This window comes from Ptychodera flava, chromosome 6, assembly GCF_041260155.1.
Source record: "Ptychodera flava strain L36383 chromosome 6, AS_Pfla_20210202, whole genome shotgun sequence".
Lineage (NCBI taxonomy): Eukaryota > Metazoa > Hemichordata > Enteropneusta > Ptychoderidae > Ptychodera > Ptychodera flava.
The window spans coordinates 17,996,843-18,013,920 of record NC_091933.1 but is presented as its reverse complement, the minus strand read 5'-3'; the positions used below and the strand labels follow the sequence as shown (position 1 = coordinate 18,013,920).

At 36.3% G+C, this 17,078-nt stretch overlaps 1 protein-coding gene across 17 annotated transcripts in view; it reads left to right on the top strand.

Annotated features, from left to right (window-relative positions):
* LOC139135030 (serine/threonine-protein kinase TBK1-like) overlaps window positions 1-16,681 on the top strand; it is a 115,010-nt gene extending 98,329 nt beyond the window's left edge. For all 17 annotated transcript variants that reach the window (XM_070702215.1, XM_070702203.1, XM_070702201.1 and 14 more), the window contains exons 3-16: window positions 407-547; window positions 908-1,034; window positions 1,722-1,903; window positions 5,601-5,758; window positions 7,137-7,427; window positions 7,863-8,062; window positions 8,670-8,728; window positions 9,405-9,496; window positions 10,360-10,704; window positions 11,395-11,511; window positions 12,290-12,391; window positions 13,187-13,283; window positions 13,801-13,973; window positions 14,625-16,681. In XM_070702215.1, the coding sequence (XP_070558316.1) occupies window positions 407-547; window positions 908-1,034; window positions 1,722-1,903; window positions 5,601-5,758; window positions 7,137-7,427; window positions 7,863-8,062; window positions 8,670-8,728; window positions 9,405-9,496; window positions 10,360-10,704; window positions 11,395-11,511; window positions 12,290-12,391; window positions 13,187-13,283; window positions 13,801-13,973; window positions 14,625-14,775 (2,235 nt within the window). In that variant the 3' untranslated portion in view covers window positions 14,776-16,681. The remainder of the gene's footprint in view (window positions 1-406; window positions 548-907; window positions 1,035-1,721; window positions 1,904-5,600; window positions 5,759-7,136; window positions 7,428-7,862; window positions 8,063-8,669; window positions 8,729-9,404; window positions 9,497-10,359; window positions 10,705-11,394; window positions 11,512-12,289; window positions 12,392-13,186; window positions 13,284-13,800; window positions 13,974-14,624) is intronic.
* Window positions 16,682-17,078: the final 397 nt, after the last annotated feature.

Below are 17,078 nucleotides of genomic sequence, written 5' to 3'. Positions count from 1 at the left end.
TGACCTGCCCAAGTTACGCTATTATATTACATGAAGCGTGAAGGGCCCACAAACCTGAAATGCAAATTTCACTAAACCTGTGGCACGCTGCCATGAACAGAGTGCGTGGGCAATTCATTTGATTGTAAATCAGTGAGTGTAGGACGCTTGTCTGAGTGACAGTTGGTAGTTCGACTATCTAGATATGGATTACAACAACACGCATCGGATGACATTTCCTGTTTATCACAAAGTAAAGGAAAATTATAAAAGTTTTTAGAAACAAAAGTTATGTTATGTTATGTACATGTTTACATTGGAGACATATTAAAATTTTAGGTCATGTAGCCTAGATATTCCTGCCTATTTTGGAGTTGAAATGTGAAAGAAATGTTGTCATCTCATCTGTTTTGTTAATTGTTGACAGAAAACCGGGGATGTGGTCGCTGTAAAGACATTCAACCAAGTTAGCTACATGAGACCATACGAGGTGCAGATGAGGGAATTCGAAGTGCTGCTCAAACTCAACCACAAAAATATTGTCAGGCTTCATGATATCGAAGAGGAGGTATTTTTTTATAAGCCTTTCCATCACTGTTTTATAGGTCATTCAGTGTCACATTGTAAAAATGGAACATCATTGAGCTTTATGATATTTCTCTCTTCTTTTGCATTTGTATGTGCAAGGTTCAAGTTGAAATTCACAAACTTTTAGTGTTGTCTGCTGATCAGTTCTATATAGAAAACGCTTTCTTGAAAATACACCATACTTGATGGCATGTTCAAGTTCAATGAGACGGATGTGTATTTGCCTTCCTGTCTTTAAGATTTGTTGCAGTGTGTTATCCAGAGTTCAAACTGGAATTCAACATTTTCATATCCTGTGTTTTTTGTATTATACCTAACTTGTTTCTCCGTCAACTTCCAGCAATCAACCAGACAAAATGTTATTGTCATGGAATTGTGCACTGGTAGTTTGTATACAATGCTGGACGAACCTGAGAACGCTTACGGACTATCAGAAGATGAATTTAAACAAGTTCTGAAAGATGTTGGTCAGTAGATCCATTCAGTGTTTCTTCAAAGATAGCTGCCATTTGCCACATAAATATTACATTTTGTGCTCCACACTGACTGTTATGTTACTGGGGATCTAGTTTAAGAAATACTAAAATCGCCCAGAATGTCAAATTCATGTATGAATTGGTACATGGATACAATGACAAAGGTCCATCCACACACAGACAAGAAGTGTGCTCCACACAATAAGCCAATGTCACAAAATTGCTTTTATGCTGACAATCCTCTTTGTGTCCCGTTGTAATAAAGTGCTAATTGCAGTTTATAGTCTCAATATAGCTACATATCACAAAACTTGCCACTGCAAACCAAATCCCAGACAAGTTATGTTGTGCCTATGGCAATTGAAGTGCCTTGCTTTAGACCTTTTTGGTTTTCAACAAACCAATGGTATTAGTGAGTTATAGTTTTCACTACTCTTGATCAGTTAAAAGTGTTATAGAAAAGTTTGGTCAAAAATGTATTTCTAGAGATCAATTGGTACATAGACCCTTGAGGGTCTATGATTGGTAGAACTCTGTGACACTTTGAATCTGCACCCTGTTGTGATGGTACATATTTTGAAAGCCTTTTCTCGGTGTTAGTTTTTTAGTATTCCATGGTTTATCTGGCTGTTACTGTGTCATAGCATTAATGTCTGCTTTTTTTTTTATTTGACGCAGCCGCTGGAATGGAACACCTGAAGGAAAGGAACATCGTACACAGAGACTTGAAACCTGGCAATATCATGAGAGTTCGAGGTGAAGATGGAAGTTCCATCTACAAACTGGCTGATTTTGGAGCAGCACGGGAACTGGACGACAACCAACAGTTCATGTCCCTCTACGGAACAGAAGAGTATCTGGCAAGTAAAATAATCAAGTTGTCGCCAATTAACCTTCCTATAGATACAATTGTCTTTGATTTAAAAGTGAGGGAAGATTACAAAATACATGTGTCTGTTTATCATATGCAGCCACCTTTGAATGCAGACAGCCAAAGACATTGTAGTATCAAGGAAGTGGTCTGCTTTGTGGCGATGTAATGTAAAGAGGCCAATTAATTATCATGCCAAAGTTTAGCAAGTTCACCTCTCAAAATTCAGTCATGTGCAATGGGAATATCAATTACTCTCTTAAAACTTCTTAGTCCGTACATGTAGATGCTGAAAGGGGAACGCGGAGGTTTTTTTGATTTTTTTTCGTTACTTCATGTATTGAGGAAGTTTGACATCATATCATTGTAAACTAAGCAATAAATCTAAAGCAGTGGGTGGAGTACTTTGGTGGAAGAAGATGAGAAAGAATGAAAAGAATTTTGAATTGCAATCTCTTTGCTTGCTAAACTGGGAAAGGTTTATACCATACACTGCTGTATCTTGACAGAAAAGTTACGTCACTTTTTTGTTGTACTAAATTTATAAACAAAAGGACAAACACAGATGCTACTATTAAACATTGCATCAGTCAATTGTTCTGTTGGATTGATGAAAATATTTAGCTTTTTGAAAACTTACCGTAAGGAGTCTTGTGAAATTTCAATCTCATTTTTAGGCGTGCAAATACCACATTAGATATCTAGATTTGATAAGCACATGAAGAGCAGACCGTGTCACCATAGCAATAACGTGTTTGTGTTTGACCTTACATACCAGGTGAAGGAGGTCACACACAGGAGTCACACACAGTACATACACCTTCATAGCTACTGTAAACATTTTGGCTGAATAATTTTATACTCTTGCATCAGCCTGTCATTGACCTTGTAAGATCATATTTTCATAAATCACAGTTGGTAAAGGATGCACCAACATGGAATTTTCTCAATGCCTGTTTTTCAGACTGACAGAGAATAAGGTATTTTTGTCCATCATACAAAGGAGGTCAAAAGGTCACAGAATTATTTCATGAAAAAAGGGGTCAGTTACGGACTTTTGTTTTGTTTCCGCCGTAAATTCACAGTGGATATCTTCCAATTTGATGAGGTTAATTGCACAAAACGACAGATGGTATGATCACGGTTATGACTTCAACTTGACAATTTTTTGGTCATGTTTTCATGTGTCATGTGACATCCACATGTATCACAGGTACCATCCACATATTTCAACGGGCTTTCCCCAACCACCACCACTCTGACCAAATGACCACTACACCCATGCTCAGAAGTCATTACAACTACCAGTTAAGGCACTTAACTTACCTCGGGCATTCTCCTGAAGGTGAAGCCAAAAAATTTTGTTCCATGTTTGTGGAGAGCATGCGGAGTTGAGACGTGCATGTACCATTCAGCAGCTTATGCGGCATCATTTGACGTTTGGAAAGGAAGAGCTCGTGACCCTTCTTACCATATATGGTTCAAGCAAAGCAGGGGATTCCCCAGCATGATGTTAATTTACATGTCCACCCAGGTCGTTGCCAGGACACCAGCCAATCATATCTTGTTATTGTACAGTGTGTATATTTAGAAATTACTTCACCTACATGTATCAGCCGACTCTGTGCTAGTGCAGTGAGTAATTTCTAGGTACCACACTTTTTTATTCTTTCACGGAAGGATTCCATGATTCCTAAATAAAGTCTAATTTTAGCTACAGTTTTACATGTATTCTTCTGTGATGTAAGAGTTTGCATTTGCTCCATGATAAATGGAACTATTTTTTGCAAAATTTCTGTGAAAGACGCTTAAGCAGTAAATGAGCAAATTTAAACATGAAGACAAGCAAAGTTAGTTGATTTGCAGTGATATGCCATCATTTATGATACGTATTAACAAGATTTATTAATCGTAGGATTAGTCAAAATCAGATACTGACTATGCACATGAAAGAACAACTGCCCAGTGTTTTGAAAATACTTCAGTAGCATTTGAAAAAGCTACAATTTTGAAAGATGCTAAATATTTTAAGGAGTGTTGCATACTTAAGATGTTCTCCTGTGATAGGCGTAGATATGCTGTGTCATAGTCTGAAGTAGACACTTCAAGTTGTTGATACACAAAAGACATCATGGAATAATTAAACCATGTGTGTGATACTAGGTGGGTAGACCGTACGTGTATCTCAAAAGATTTTGACTCGGTGACCTGTAGTACTTTGTATAGTTCATGAACTGTACAGTGCAAACAGTTCCATACATGACTAGTACTGCTAGATTGAATCAGCCTTGCAATGTATAAATGTTGTACATTGTGTCCCAGAAAATGACTGTGTTCATCAGTGACATGAGTGTTCATCCTTCAGATCAATATCACAACTGTGACAAAAGTTCTTTTGAACAAAATTTTGATATCAAGCTACGTATTGCAGCCAGTTTTAAATAAAAAAGATAATGTTCACAAAAGTTACAATTTACAGGATTGCCATACGGTACTTATTTTATGGTTTTTACCCAAAGGTACATTGTTTCAGAACTCTTAACCTACAAAAAAAAACGAAACAAAAAGGAAAGGGGAAGAATCTCATTGGTGGATGGATTTATAGATTAATGGATCATTTGTGTGCATGGGTTAAAATTTATCCTGGTTGATAATTTAGCAATTATTGTCTATATGTTAGCCATCATTTCACATTCTTAGTCAAAAATCTTCTGCACAACTGCTCATTGGATTGCTTTGAAACTTGGTGTTCATGATCTCATGGAAGATGTCAGTGAGATGTATTCAAATTGTGGTGAAATTGTCATACTTGAATTTTTGGGGCAGTTTTTCCCATTGTTGGTCAAAAAACCACCTTCTCTTACATGCCCTTTTCCAATTACTTTGAAACTTTGTATGCATGTTCCTAGGGGTACACTTACTTCTATTTTTGGGTCTTTCCCCCCCTTTTTGTCAAATGACCTTTGAAAGTGCTGGTCCTATTGCTTTGAAGTTAATAAGAAGGTTCTCAGGGATGATCTACATCAGTTTTGCCCTGTTTTTAGTCAAAGAAAATGACAAATATCTCACTCTTGAATTCCCTGGTCCAGATTTAAAAAACTTGAGAGCTGCTACACATTTTAACGTTGTATTTGGTGTGTAGATGCATGCTCAACTGTAAGTGGGACTTTGTTGAAATGAAGGTATCATTTACCAAAAGTATGCAAATGAGCAGCAAAAGTGTAAACTTGGTGACAATCTCAATAAGTACTGCTGTCAGAATTTTACATGTTGGTGACGATTTGTGGAGAAATACAACCAGAGACCTCCAAGCCACTAATAAGTATTAGTTGTTTGCTTAAATATTACTACTTGATGAATTACCAAATATTGTTTACATTAATTCATTGTAAGACAATCTTTACTTTGGTATGGTAGATTGTGTCACTAATTTTTGATGTACCAGGCTGCATAATGTTGTATAAATGTGTATATCTATTGCAACAGTTGCCAAACATTACATACTTCGCTTTGGCATTTGATGGATGGTGCATCAAAATGTGTTCAAATTTACTTGACATTATCAATATTGCAACCTAAGGCCCATAGAAGCTATTAAATATCATACGTACACTCACATTGGCCTGTCACATTATCAAGCCAAATGTGCGCAAAGTGTAATCGATGCTTTTTTTTTTCCTTAACAGCACCCAGACCTTTACGAAAGAGCTGTGCTCCGCAAACCAATGGGGAAAACGTTTTCTGCATCCGTTGATTTGTGGAGCATAGGAGTTACACTGTATCATGTAGCAGCTGGCAGTCTACCATTTAGGCCCTATGGAGGAAGGAGAAATAGAGAGACAATGTGAGAGTTAAAAATTTTATTCTCTTCCCACTCTAAAATTACCAACATTTCTTTCACTTTAAATGTTTCCAAAATGTACAATGCAACAACTGTTTTTCACCTTTGACAGAGTTCTGTTCATTGCAAATTTCACGCCAGTACCATAGCTTTTTAAAGCTTTTTGGTTTGTGGGTATTGAGACATTTTGCCAAATCACAAATCTTTTGTATATGAATTCTTGCAGCAGAATATACATCCTAAAGTTGTTAAGCTTTAGGAGTGTACTATCATTTTGAACTACAATTCTTGCATATACAGACAATTAAAGACAATTACATAGTAGCAGAGGGTGTCTTTAGAAGGGAAGAATTATAAGTTACTGTACATTTGTCGGATCAAAGATTCAGCCTTGACACGTAAAGATGTTTTCAGCAACCTGAGCCATATTCTAAATCTGCTGACAATAAATAGTTTTTTTCTATATTGAAGCAAAACCTTATGAAATGTGGAAATTTTGCCCAATTGCTCCTTTTCTTGGGATGATGGCTTCCCCTAAAAAATTCCTGACATAAGTGGCAGATTTTCAAGAAATGATTTTTTTTCTTCATTCAATGTTACAGTACATATAACTGTTGAGTCATGTACAGCTATGTTTCTGCACTTTTTATGCTGTCTAAATATGTGTGTGATAATTTATTTACTCTACTCTGAGTGTATCCTTATTCTCTGCTTCCTTTATTTTTCAACTAAAATATGTATGTTTTTCATCATATTATACCCATATTGAAGGAGAGATGAGTGTCAACAAAATTGTAAAGTATATTATATACTGTAGATCATGGATGCTTGCAGTGTTGCATGGATAGTCAGTCAAAGGCTGGAAGTTTGAGGCCAAAAACAGAACCTTGATAGTAGCTAAAAAAATAGAAGGTTTGACAGAACAAATCAGCGAAAAGTCTAAAACTAACAAAATGAAACATCCACCCTCAAAAATACGTTTTGTTGGTAAAAAATACTTTCAGAAATTCATATCTTTACTCTGGTAACTGATTTGACTGATGTATGCCAAATCTAGGGGAAAATTCACTGTCCAGCAATTCTCGATCCGCATTCACTTTGTCCACCTTTTGGGAAGTGTACATTCACGTCCATAATCTTTTGCACTTGAAAGACTTTCTTTCTACTGTCCAGGCTGTGCTGCGAGCACCTGTGCTGTAGATGTACCAACATTTGAGTTTTGACCATGGCCAAGCCTTGTGTTATGACCAGCAACACTAAGAAAGGGTACATGTACAATTGTATATAAAACGAGACAACTGTTCGAAAATGACAGGGAGTCCAATCGTTGTGTTGTTTCTCAATAATGAGATACCATATGCTTTCCTCTTTGTCACAAAAGGTATTACATTACAACTCAGAAGGCCTCAGGAGTCATATCAGGAGTTCAGAAAGATGAAAGTGGTGACATTATCTGGAGCAAAGAACTTCCAAAGACAACGCAGCTGTCTCAGGGATTGAAAGATCTGGTAACACCCGTACTGGCAGGATTGATGGAATGTGATCCCAACACCATGTGGACTTTTGAGGAATTCATTTCAGCAACTAGAAGAATATTGACAAGAAAAGTGATTGATGTCTTCAATGTAACCAAGGCAAAGTTACACAAGATTTATGTACCCCCACATGAAACGTGAGTTTTGTTCGTTTTTGTCTCCCAAGACACAGCAGCCATGAAGATTGAGACTTTTGGAAAATTTGGTAAAGTTAGTCATACAATCAAATGCTGACACTGAAATCTGAAAGTGAAAACATTTGAGGATTTTCTGATTTCATTTATTTTTTGGGAAGTTTGATTCAATGATAACATTTGATGATATATGGCAAAAATATTTCAAAAGATTGATTACCAATAGACCTTTAGACACATAAATCGTGCCCCAGTATAATTATTTCAAATGACCTTCATACTTCCATATGATACACCATTGTTACATTTGCTCTGGCATATAAGGAAATTCTCTGATAAACAATATACATTTTAGTTATGTAAAGTATTTTTTGTGTATGTTTTTGCCTTTGTTTCTTGAGACTGGGTATTCTCAAAATCTGTCAAATATTTGTTCAGATTTGCAGAGTTTCAAGATCTCATAGCAGCACAAACAGAAATCAGTGTAGGGAATCAAGAGCTGTACCTTGGCCATGAGAATTTCTGCCCCGATCCAAGAAAACAGTGTGCCACATACCCACATACAAAAGAAGACAGTCCAGTTTTCCTCTTTCGAAAGGATCTTCTCGATTTTCCACATGCCATGCCTGTCCATATTCGTAAGTATGACCATTGACTCGGAAGTCGTATTCAAAGCTATGGTAATCTGTGTGTTCTGTGACTGATTGTTTCATATCCCAGAAATGTGAATCAAGGAGATGTAGTTTATGAAAATTGGATTGACGTGAATCTGTGAATGAAAAATGCATTCACATGGAAATGGTGGTATCATCAAGCTAAATGTTTGAAAATGTCATGAATTTTTGATAAGTCAGCAGATCCAATGTTCCAGAACATGGTAGTTCCACAATAAAACTTTATGTAAAAGGATTTAACAATCTATAATATAAAAACCTTTCTCTCAGCTGTCTATCCGAAACAGAGAAGGAAAAATGACTGTAATGTTTTTTCCCTGATCCAGTGAGTGAGGAAATGCTACCAGCAAGTAACTTTTTTCTCAGTTTTCATGTTTGAAAATATCATATTTTTGCAGACGGTGTAGCAGTATATTTATCACAGCTTGACAATTACTGTCAAGTCTGAAAAGAAATCCATGCTCTTTGTTTCTCATGAATTATATTGAAATAAAGAAATTGTCTGAGTACTCACAACTGAAATAGACACCAGTGCAAAATCAATAATGAATGATGTTTTTTACAATTTCAGCAAAAATACCCAAAGTGAGCAGCACATATTCACTGGATGCTGATTCATCAGCAGCCAAGGTAAATGTCCAAGAAGTGAAGGTGCAATGGTTAGAGCCCATGGGCTGTATCTTTTTACATTTTCTTTTAATAAGATGGTTTGAAATCAAATGCAATGTATGTAAAAGTGCTTACTGAAGAGTGACCACTGAATGTTCAAACTTTGGCAACAAACACACAATTTTGATATTAACAACTAAATAAATTTCAAGTTGCAACTGCAATATGGCTGCTGCATGTAGATACCTGTAAGTGTGATTGGTGGTACTTTTTGGTAAGTACAGTAAATGCGAAAAGATACAGCTAATGGGGCTTTACCCCCATTTTGTTGTTAGCAGGATTAGAGACAAAAGCTCTACAGCTTCCAAGATGATGAGCAGCATCTAATATATAATGAGAATGTAAGATTGATATTAAGCTAAACAAGAAAGAACGTTTCATCACATGTGATGCTGAAAAATTTCATTCTGACATCACAATGTCTATAAATCACAGCAGGCGATGTCTTAAAAAATTGTATGAATATGAAATATCTATGCATAAATATTTTTGCTCCTAATATTTTTCTCAAAAGTAAGACATGCCAATGTTTTTCCTTTGTGTTTGCATTTTAGAACAGTTTTTACAAACTTTTTAAGCCAGTTTGATGATGTAGGTTGTGTTTTTGAGCGTAATTATTATGTTTGCTTCCTTGTAGATGTCAGCAGCAGTGATGTATTACATCAAACGCACCATGCAATCGATTATCCAGGTTCAAGCTTTGATGAGCAGATCCGTCAAAATTTTCAAGTACGTTTGTATCATTAGTCACAGTTTATTAACCCTTTGAACCCGGCACAGAAAAAAAATGTCCCTATGACATCATAGGTCACAGGGGGTCAGGGTGCAAAGGGTTAAAGGAACAATATCTGTAACTTTTGATGTCATTAATTTTGTTCTGTGAAACAAATAATGTTTGTATTCTTCTTCACAAAGTATGTTGAAAAGCAAAGTATTGCAGACACATTGCAGTTCATTTAATGTTGTTGAAAAATGAATTCTGGTCTGGACTAAAATTCAGTTGTCCATAATGATACTGGGCACTGCATAGTTTACCTACAAACTGTATGGACAAATTGAACTCTACACATTTGACATGATATTTTCCTCCTAAACAAGAATTTGAATTTTAAAAATAAACAGAACAAGAACACTGGAAAGTACAACATGGATTACAGCTTATGGGCAGTGTTCCCGCTAAGGCTTATATGCGCGCTAATTGCGCAGTGTCTCCGACTGCTCTCGCATTGAAATTTCATGTTTTGCGCAACTTTAGTCTCAGTCATTTCAATCGGTATTAGTTTTGAAAATGATAACTCAGGGAAAAATGTGTGATCTCAGGGTAGATTTTACTTCCGCTTTTTGAGTTTAGCACCCGTTGGTGGCGCAGTTGCCACCAACGTTCATTGTACATTGTGACGTACCTCAATAAATTAGCATATACATGAATGACCCAGCTGTGAGGCAATCAGGCGTATCTCAAGTTGCGCACCCTCTCAAAACCTTAGAGGGAACACTGCTTATGGGTATTTGGAAGCTGTTAAATTGATTTCATGCTGCTGTGCAATTTGAAACTGTCACAGTTTATGGTATGTCTGATATATCTGTCGTAGGTCCATTGTGAAGCAAGAACTCAAGGAACTGAGGTGTTTCCAACAGGAAATCAGGGCTCTGGACGCCAAGGGCAAAGAGTCCATCCATAGGATGAGAAGTCAGGCCCATTCCCCAATGATAACGATGGTGTGCATGACCTTAGGTCGACCGGCAAATGCGGCACAAACTGAACTGCATGAAATGAGAGAGAAAGTCATCAAGTTATCGCAGGACTTAGAAGAGCTGTCTCACAAATTTGAAGAGCAGTGCGCAACACTCAACAGACTTTGCTCAAAGATATGTGAAGAGGATGAATTGTCACACATATGGAAAGATCAAGCAGGGTGTCAGCCAAACGACAAATGGTAAGTCGCCAATGGCTAGTGAGGAAATCATGTCAGTTACTGGGACTGTTTTTCAAAAACGTCATTGTGATCAAATTATTCTTGTCTATGTGTATATTTTCACAACTGGATATACAACCTTTTCTGTGGAAGAGGCACCAAAGAACAGATAAGGTCAACAAGTGAATCAAACGCGGTTGACATATATCTGTCGTAAAGTCTACATGAGGTTAATGAAAGCCATGGCAATCGTTTACATACATGTAGAGAGCTTCACTTGAGAGGCCGTTGTAGGTTTGAAAGAGATGTCGACTCATACAAAATTGAGAAAGAAAAAGAACTGACTGGTTCAACTCTGAGCACATGCCCTCTTCCACTCATACTTAGCCATCATTCATCAATCATATTTGTGATAATGGTGACACCAAGAATATTCGGTTCTTAGGTGGCCATGCCTGGTAATTCTAAAGTGTGTTAAGGCCATACAGAGTACCGTTGTGCACTTTGAAAGATATTGAAAGATTGAAGCTACCAGTACATGTTTTCATCAAATACCCAATATAAATGTACTGTGCTATTATTAGTTCCATAAACACTGATCTGAAGTTGAAGCCATGGTAAAACAATAAATGCCATCGCTCGTGCATTGCACTTGTAGAATTACATGCAGGTCATTTTACAATTGGTGTGTCTTTCTTATTTCTACAACAGCATTGCAAGATTGGATGTTCTGCTAGACACAGTTGCAGGTATCGCTGTCCAGTTTAAAAAGGAGAAAGCGATGAAGCGGCTGCAGTACAATGAGGAACAAATACACAAGTTTGAAAAGCAAGTGGAAATTACTCACTTACATCATTGTGAAATGCGATACTGCAATATTCGAAATGCCTAGCAACTGTGATAACTAGGGGTGTGGCAGTTTGTAATGGCAGCAAAAATGCAGATGTCTAGGTTTGACAATAATAAATTAAAGCTGGTGTTTTCAAAGAAAAAATTTGCCAGAACATTTGCTGAATGTCAAAAACCACTGTGAATTGTTAAAAGTTACAGATTTTTGAAGGTGTGTCTGGAATTCTACCAACGTTTTCACTCATATGGCCAGCAATTGTAGCTGGCAAAACATGAGCATAGAAAAAAAATAAGATATTGATCTTTCTCAAATGGTAGCTTTACCCTCTTTGATAAGTCACAGAAAAAAATTGATGATTTTGCCATTGAAATGCTGTCGGCTCTGTTTTCCGAAGTGAATTACCTGACATGAATTCTGGACAACATGAAGTTTGATGGAATTCACAACAACATAACCCATGTATTGTAATTTCCTTTTTGATGTAAAATAGTTATCGTTTCATCAGCTTTGTAATGCCCTTCACTGCAATCTCATCACAAGCTGCAGTTGAGAGCCTTGAATTTTTCGTCATAAATGTTACAAATGATAGTTGTCCTTACAATAGTAGCATACATCCAGAATGTTCAAAATTTGGCATACAGTATCATAAAAGTTTACAATTCTGTACCTGTATGTATGCCAAGTTGTTGTGATCTAATATCTACAAGTATAGGTCAGTGTGTACAACCCTAACCCAGTCAAAATTTACATTTGCAGATTGAGGTTGACCACTCTCTGTGGCTGTGGAGTCTCTCTCTATCAAGATCACTGTGAACCAAATCTATCCATTGTACACAAACAGTTGTCAACCTGGTTCAAGTGAGTCTTCAGATGTTTCTCATGACCTACATTTTTTCATGTAAAAAGATTCAATTATAACGGTGTTTTACAAAGGAAAAGTTGAAGGAAAATTATACCTTTCACTTTTTTTAGGATGCCAATAAGTGAAATGATAGAAATTGTAGATTTTCTGTATTGTAGAAGGTTACGTTTCATTCATGTGTATATAATATTTTGAATCAGCGAAGAGATAATTTCTGATGCACAGGTCATCAAAAAGTATTATCATCGGCAAACATATTTGTGGTACTTGTACAAATTCAATGCTTGTTTTCTGACAAAGAAACAAAAAGGAAGTTGACCAATTACATGTACAGACAACTGTGCAAAACCATTACAGGTTGCTGTTAAAGATTTCATTGTTTGAAGAGATCAAGTGTCGACCGTATGTTTTGTTTTGTTTTGTTGTTCAAATACGTTGTACAGTATTTTTGTTACATTTTTAGCTCTCTTGTCTGTGATGTGAGCTTATCAGATCATTGGCCGCTTAAATATCTTAAATATCATAGCATAGCTATATTGGCTCCTAGGTTGTTATGTTGCCAAAGATGTGAAAACAGCTTTTCGTGATGAACCAATTTGCCCCTGAATTTAATGCAGTTTTTATCAGGTGACTATCAGGACAGTGTAGATTACGGGATTCAGCTTGTAGTGTAGATTACATTATTAAGCCATATAATTTGTTGAAGATTTACTATATATGTGCTTTAAGAGTGATGAGGAAATATTCTGTATAAACTGTATCCATTAATTTTTTTTTCAAATTTTTCCCAGAACTGCAGGTGTATACCGTAGAGACATGACAGCTGTAGATGGAGAACTCTCAGAGCTGATGGAAAAATATGAAACATTTTCATTTGATATCATAAATGTAAGAGCAGCTTCTTTCTTCCTTTATCTAAAACATTCAACCGATGCTTGTCAAGTTAAGGAAATATTTTCAACCATATCCATGAAGTATTTAGTGACATGACATGACATAACATGACTGACATGCAGCTGTAACTGTTATTCTTATAGGCTTCAAGTGAGTGAACACCAAAAAGTAAAAAAAATTATGTTGTGACTGAATTGGGCATCACTGAACTGTTAATCTTATCAAGAGTGTCATCTTTCAAACAGTGAACTAAGCTTTTGAAAAATATTTGTGAGAAATCCAAATGTTATCAATTTTTACAAAAGCACACCTTTAGTTTATATGGATGTTCCAACGCAACCAATCGTTGCTTGTAAAAAATTGCACAATTTAAGTTTTGAAGGCCAGTATCAACATACATCCACCATAGTTTGTGTCAGACTGTTAATAAGAACAACACCAAATGGAATTGAAGAGGAGTCGTCTTGTGTGCTTATTAATTTATCTCTACATTCATTAATTTACACTCCAGCTTGATACTGAACTTGGTAAAAAAATGGCGAATATCTCAAGCTCACTGGAAGGAGTTTTGAAGGAACAACTACAAAAGAAGAGTACCTTTGACGCAGCAATGAGCAATGGTCACGGCCCTGGTCCAGTATCTCCAAAGCAAAAAGTGCTCATCCCTAGAGATCTGAAAGAAGAGTGAGTAATACAGTCTCTTGTTTTTATTACATATGTTTCAGAATTTGATGAACAATTTTAGGTTTCACCATTGCTGAATTTTAACTTTGAAATTTTGTGTTTTGCGTAGAGACTTTTACAACAAAAGTGCACTTGTACTAACACATTTGTGAACTTAATGTCTCTCAACCTTTTGGTTTTGAATTATTAAACTGGCTGATGTACACTATCTTAACCTGGCTTGAACAAAGTTCCAAAGGCATACTTAGAAACTCCTTATCCAAAAGATACACTAAACATGTATTTTTATAGTGTTAAAAATTTGCATTTGATCATGTTTTATGTTGTATATTTTGCTTTTCATTTAGGAAATACAATTTTCTTTCTGTGTAGGTCATTTGTTTGTTCTGTAATTATTGTGATCATGTGATAACTTGGTCATTATGTACATCTGCTATAGCCTGAAAAATTTGAAAATAAGAAATTTTATTTTACATGGAGCCCATGCCATCAATGGTTCTTGTGTAGTGTGAAATGAAATTAACATATTTCTTTACATGTGATAAAAGACGACGTATCCAACAGTTCATGAGCTCATCGGATGTAAATCTTTCTTATTCTCCATCACTTTCATCAATCGGTAAAGTTCAACTTTGTTTCCTTCCAACGCAGGATGAAAATCTGGCAGAAAAACATCAAAGAAATCAACAACGGTATGGACAATAACACTTACCTGATGCGGAAATACAGAAACCGGGTTGATGAACTCCAGAGGGGGCTAGACAGAGATGTAGCCTTGGAAGAGGAAGCTAACAGTGTCTAGCCACAGAGACTGATCAAATTATCCTCCCTCTCCAAGTAATGAAGATACCAAGCGCAAAGTTAACATTTCGACGACTAGTGAAAGAGTACACAAAATTCTTAACACTCATCTAAATTCTTCACTATGGTGCAGGCTTGTTGATAATGAGATGTTGAACAATGACACATCCTCACCATTGATCTTGATGAGTTATGCATACAAATAGTTTCCCAGAGAATTTTAATAAGATGTCGTCTCTTTCTGTGTCCCATCAGCAGTTACTGTATGATACACTTTTTTCTGCAATGTGATCTCAGTTTAATTGTTTATAATACATTGCACGACGTACATTGATATGTTATTCTCTGTACAGCACTTAAAATTAACATTGTGCACTAAACAAGCGTCATTCACAGTAGATTAACAATATGTATAGTTACACAGATTACCAAATTAGAGCACTGTTCAAATTTAGAAGTGTTAAGGAATGTGATGTCTATGTCAGCATTGCTTGGAGGGGGGATACAATGGCCGCTAAACCAGACGGCAAACCAAATGGAGACACAGACTGTATATCCAGGTTAAAACGTCTGCAGTTTTTTTTGGCTATATTAAGTAGAAATCAGTGTTGAATGCCATGGTTGGGTCAAAAGTCAGTGACTTGGGAAATGTAGTCAAGGTGCTGTTCCAGCCCTGCGAAGGGTTTGATTATAGTACGGAGAGTTGACCCAAGAAGCTGAATCAGGGTCCTCATAAAATTATACACCCAGAACATGGTAACAAGAAACACTGATCTCAATCGAGCAACAACTGTGAAAAAGCCTTTTTTAACAGCTAGCATGCATGCTCATTTTATGAATGCAGCTGCTGAAAAATATTTTTCAAAGCATGTTGACAATATCAAAACAGGAACATTATGTGCATTGTTTTTAAATATGATTGTTTACCTCAATATATTAGGATTGATTCGTGGGATGATAAAGTTGCATCAACACTGAACATTAACAAAGGCATGGCATACAAGGCGACTCCAACAAGTGTGGTTCAAATATCATATGATAGGGTAAAAGGTGATATGATCCGGAATATTCCAGCTAGTCATTCCTCGAATCATAAGTCTTCTAATACTCAAGATCAGAGGTAGGCATAATGAGTAGATCTGCCATGCAAGTGTTGACAACTTACCGCTGACTCAAAGTGAGTCCTTAAAAAGCAGCATAAAAGTCTTTGCGACATCAATTGAAAACTATTTGCCAATAAGTACAGTCCATCTCTGGTTTCATCTACAACAGCATGTAAATTGAGCATCCTTAAAACTGAAAATCAATCCAAAAGTTATCTTTGCTTCCCATATATCCAATTTGGCATATATCCTAGATCAAGTATAAATTTTGCCTTCATTTATGGCGTCATGTCATAGAGAGCTGATAAAATATTAGTTTTGTTCAGTGCTAATCTTACTCATGAGAGAGTGACCATGAAGTTGCTTCAGATGTGTTAGAAGGAGTATGTACATGTATTAAACTGAATAATAGGGCTGTTCACAAATGACGTCAAATGATCTCACATTAATACGCAAAACTACAAAAATATCACTTTATAGGCAAAACTGCTAATGTTACAATGAATACTAAATGACATAGAAGACTACAACGTGTACTGACAGCCACACATACACCACTGACAAACTTTGTCGGCATTTCTAGCAGCAGTGTCAAATTTCATGCGTCTACAGCTATATTTAGTAATAAACCTGTAACCGAGAACAACAGATATCAAATTTTTTACAAGTTGTAAATAAACTGCAACTCTCATGTTAATTTCTAAATGTAGAGGAAAACTAGATAACCATTAATTTGAAACGTCTGCTAGGTATTAAGTCTATTTAAATTTCTGTTTTGTGTGAATATTTAGTCATTCTTTTTCTCCTTATAAACAAACTAAGAATCGCCCAACAAAGTGGTCGTTTGATGAACCAATGAGAATGACAAAGTAGCCGACCACACTTGATAATAGCATGAAATGCAACTTTTCACAAAAAAATGAGAGGTCTTTAAAAGTGTTTTCATGAAATCTTCTTGTATTAAGTAGTTTGTAGTATAGGTTTTATGGTGTTTGCACTTCCAGCCCAGAGTGGGAAAGCAATGGGACATGTTTATGCTACCGTAGGGACATTGAACATCATCGTTAATGTGCAAGATCTGTACAAACTGCATCCTACAGTCAGCATGCTTGAAAAATGAAAAATACTGACACCGACGTGGGCAAGACTAGTCAGTCAGTGCCTCGTCTACTTTGGGTTTGTGCTGGTGCACCTCATGCTT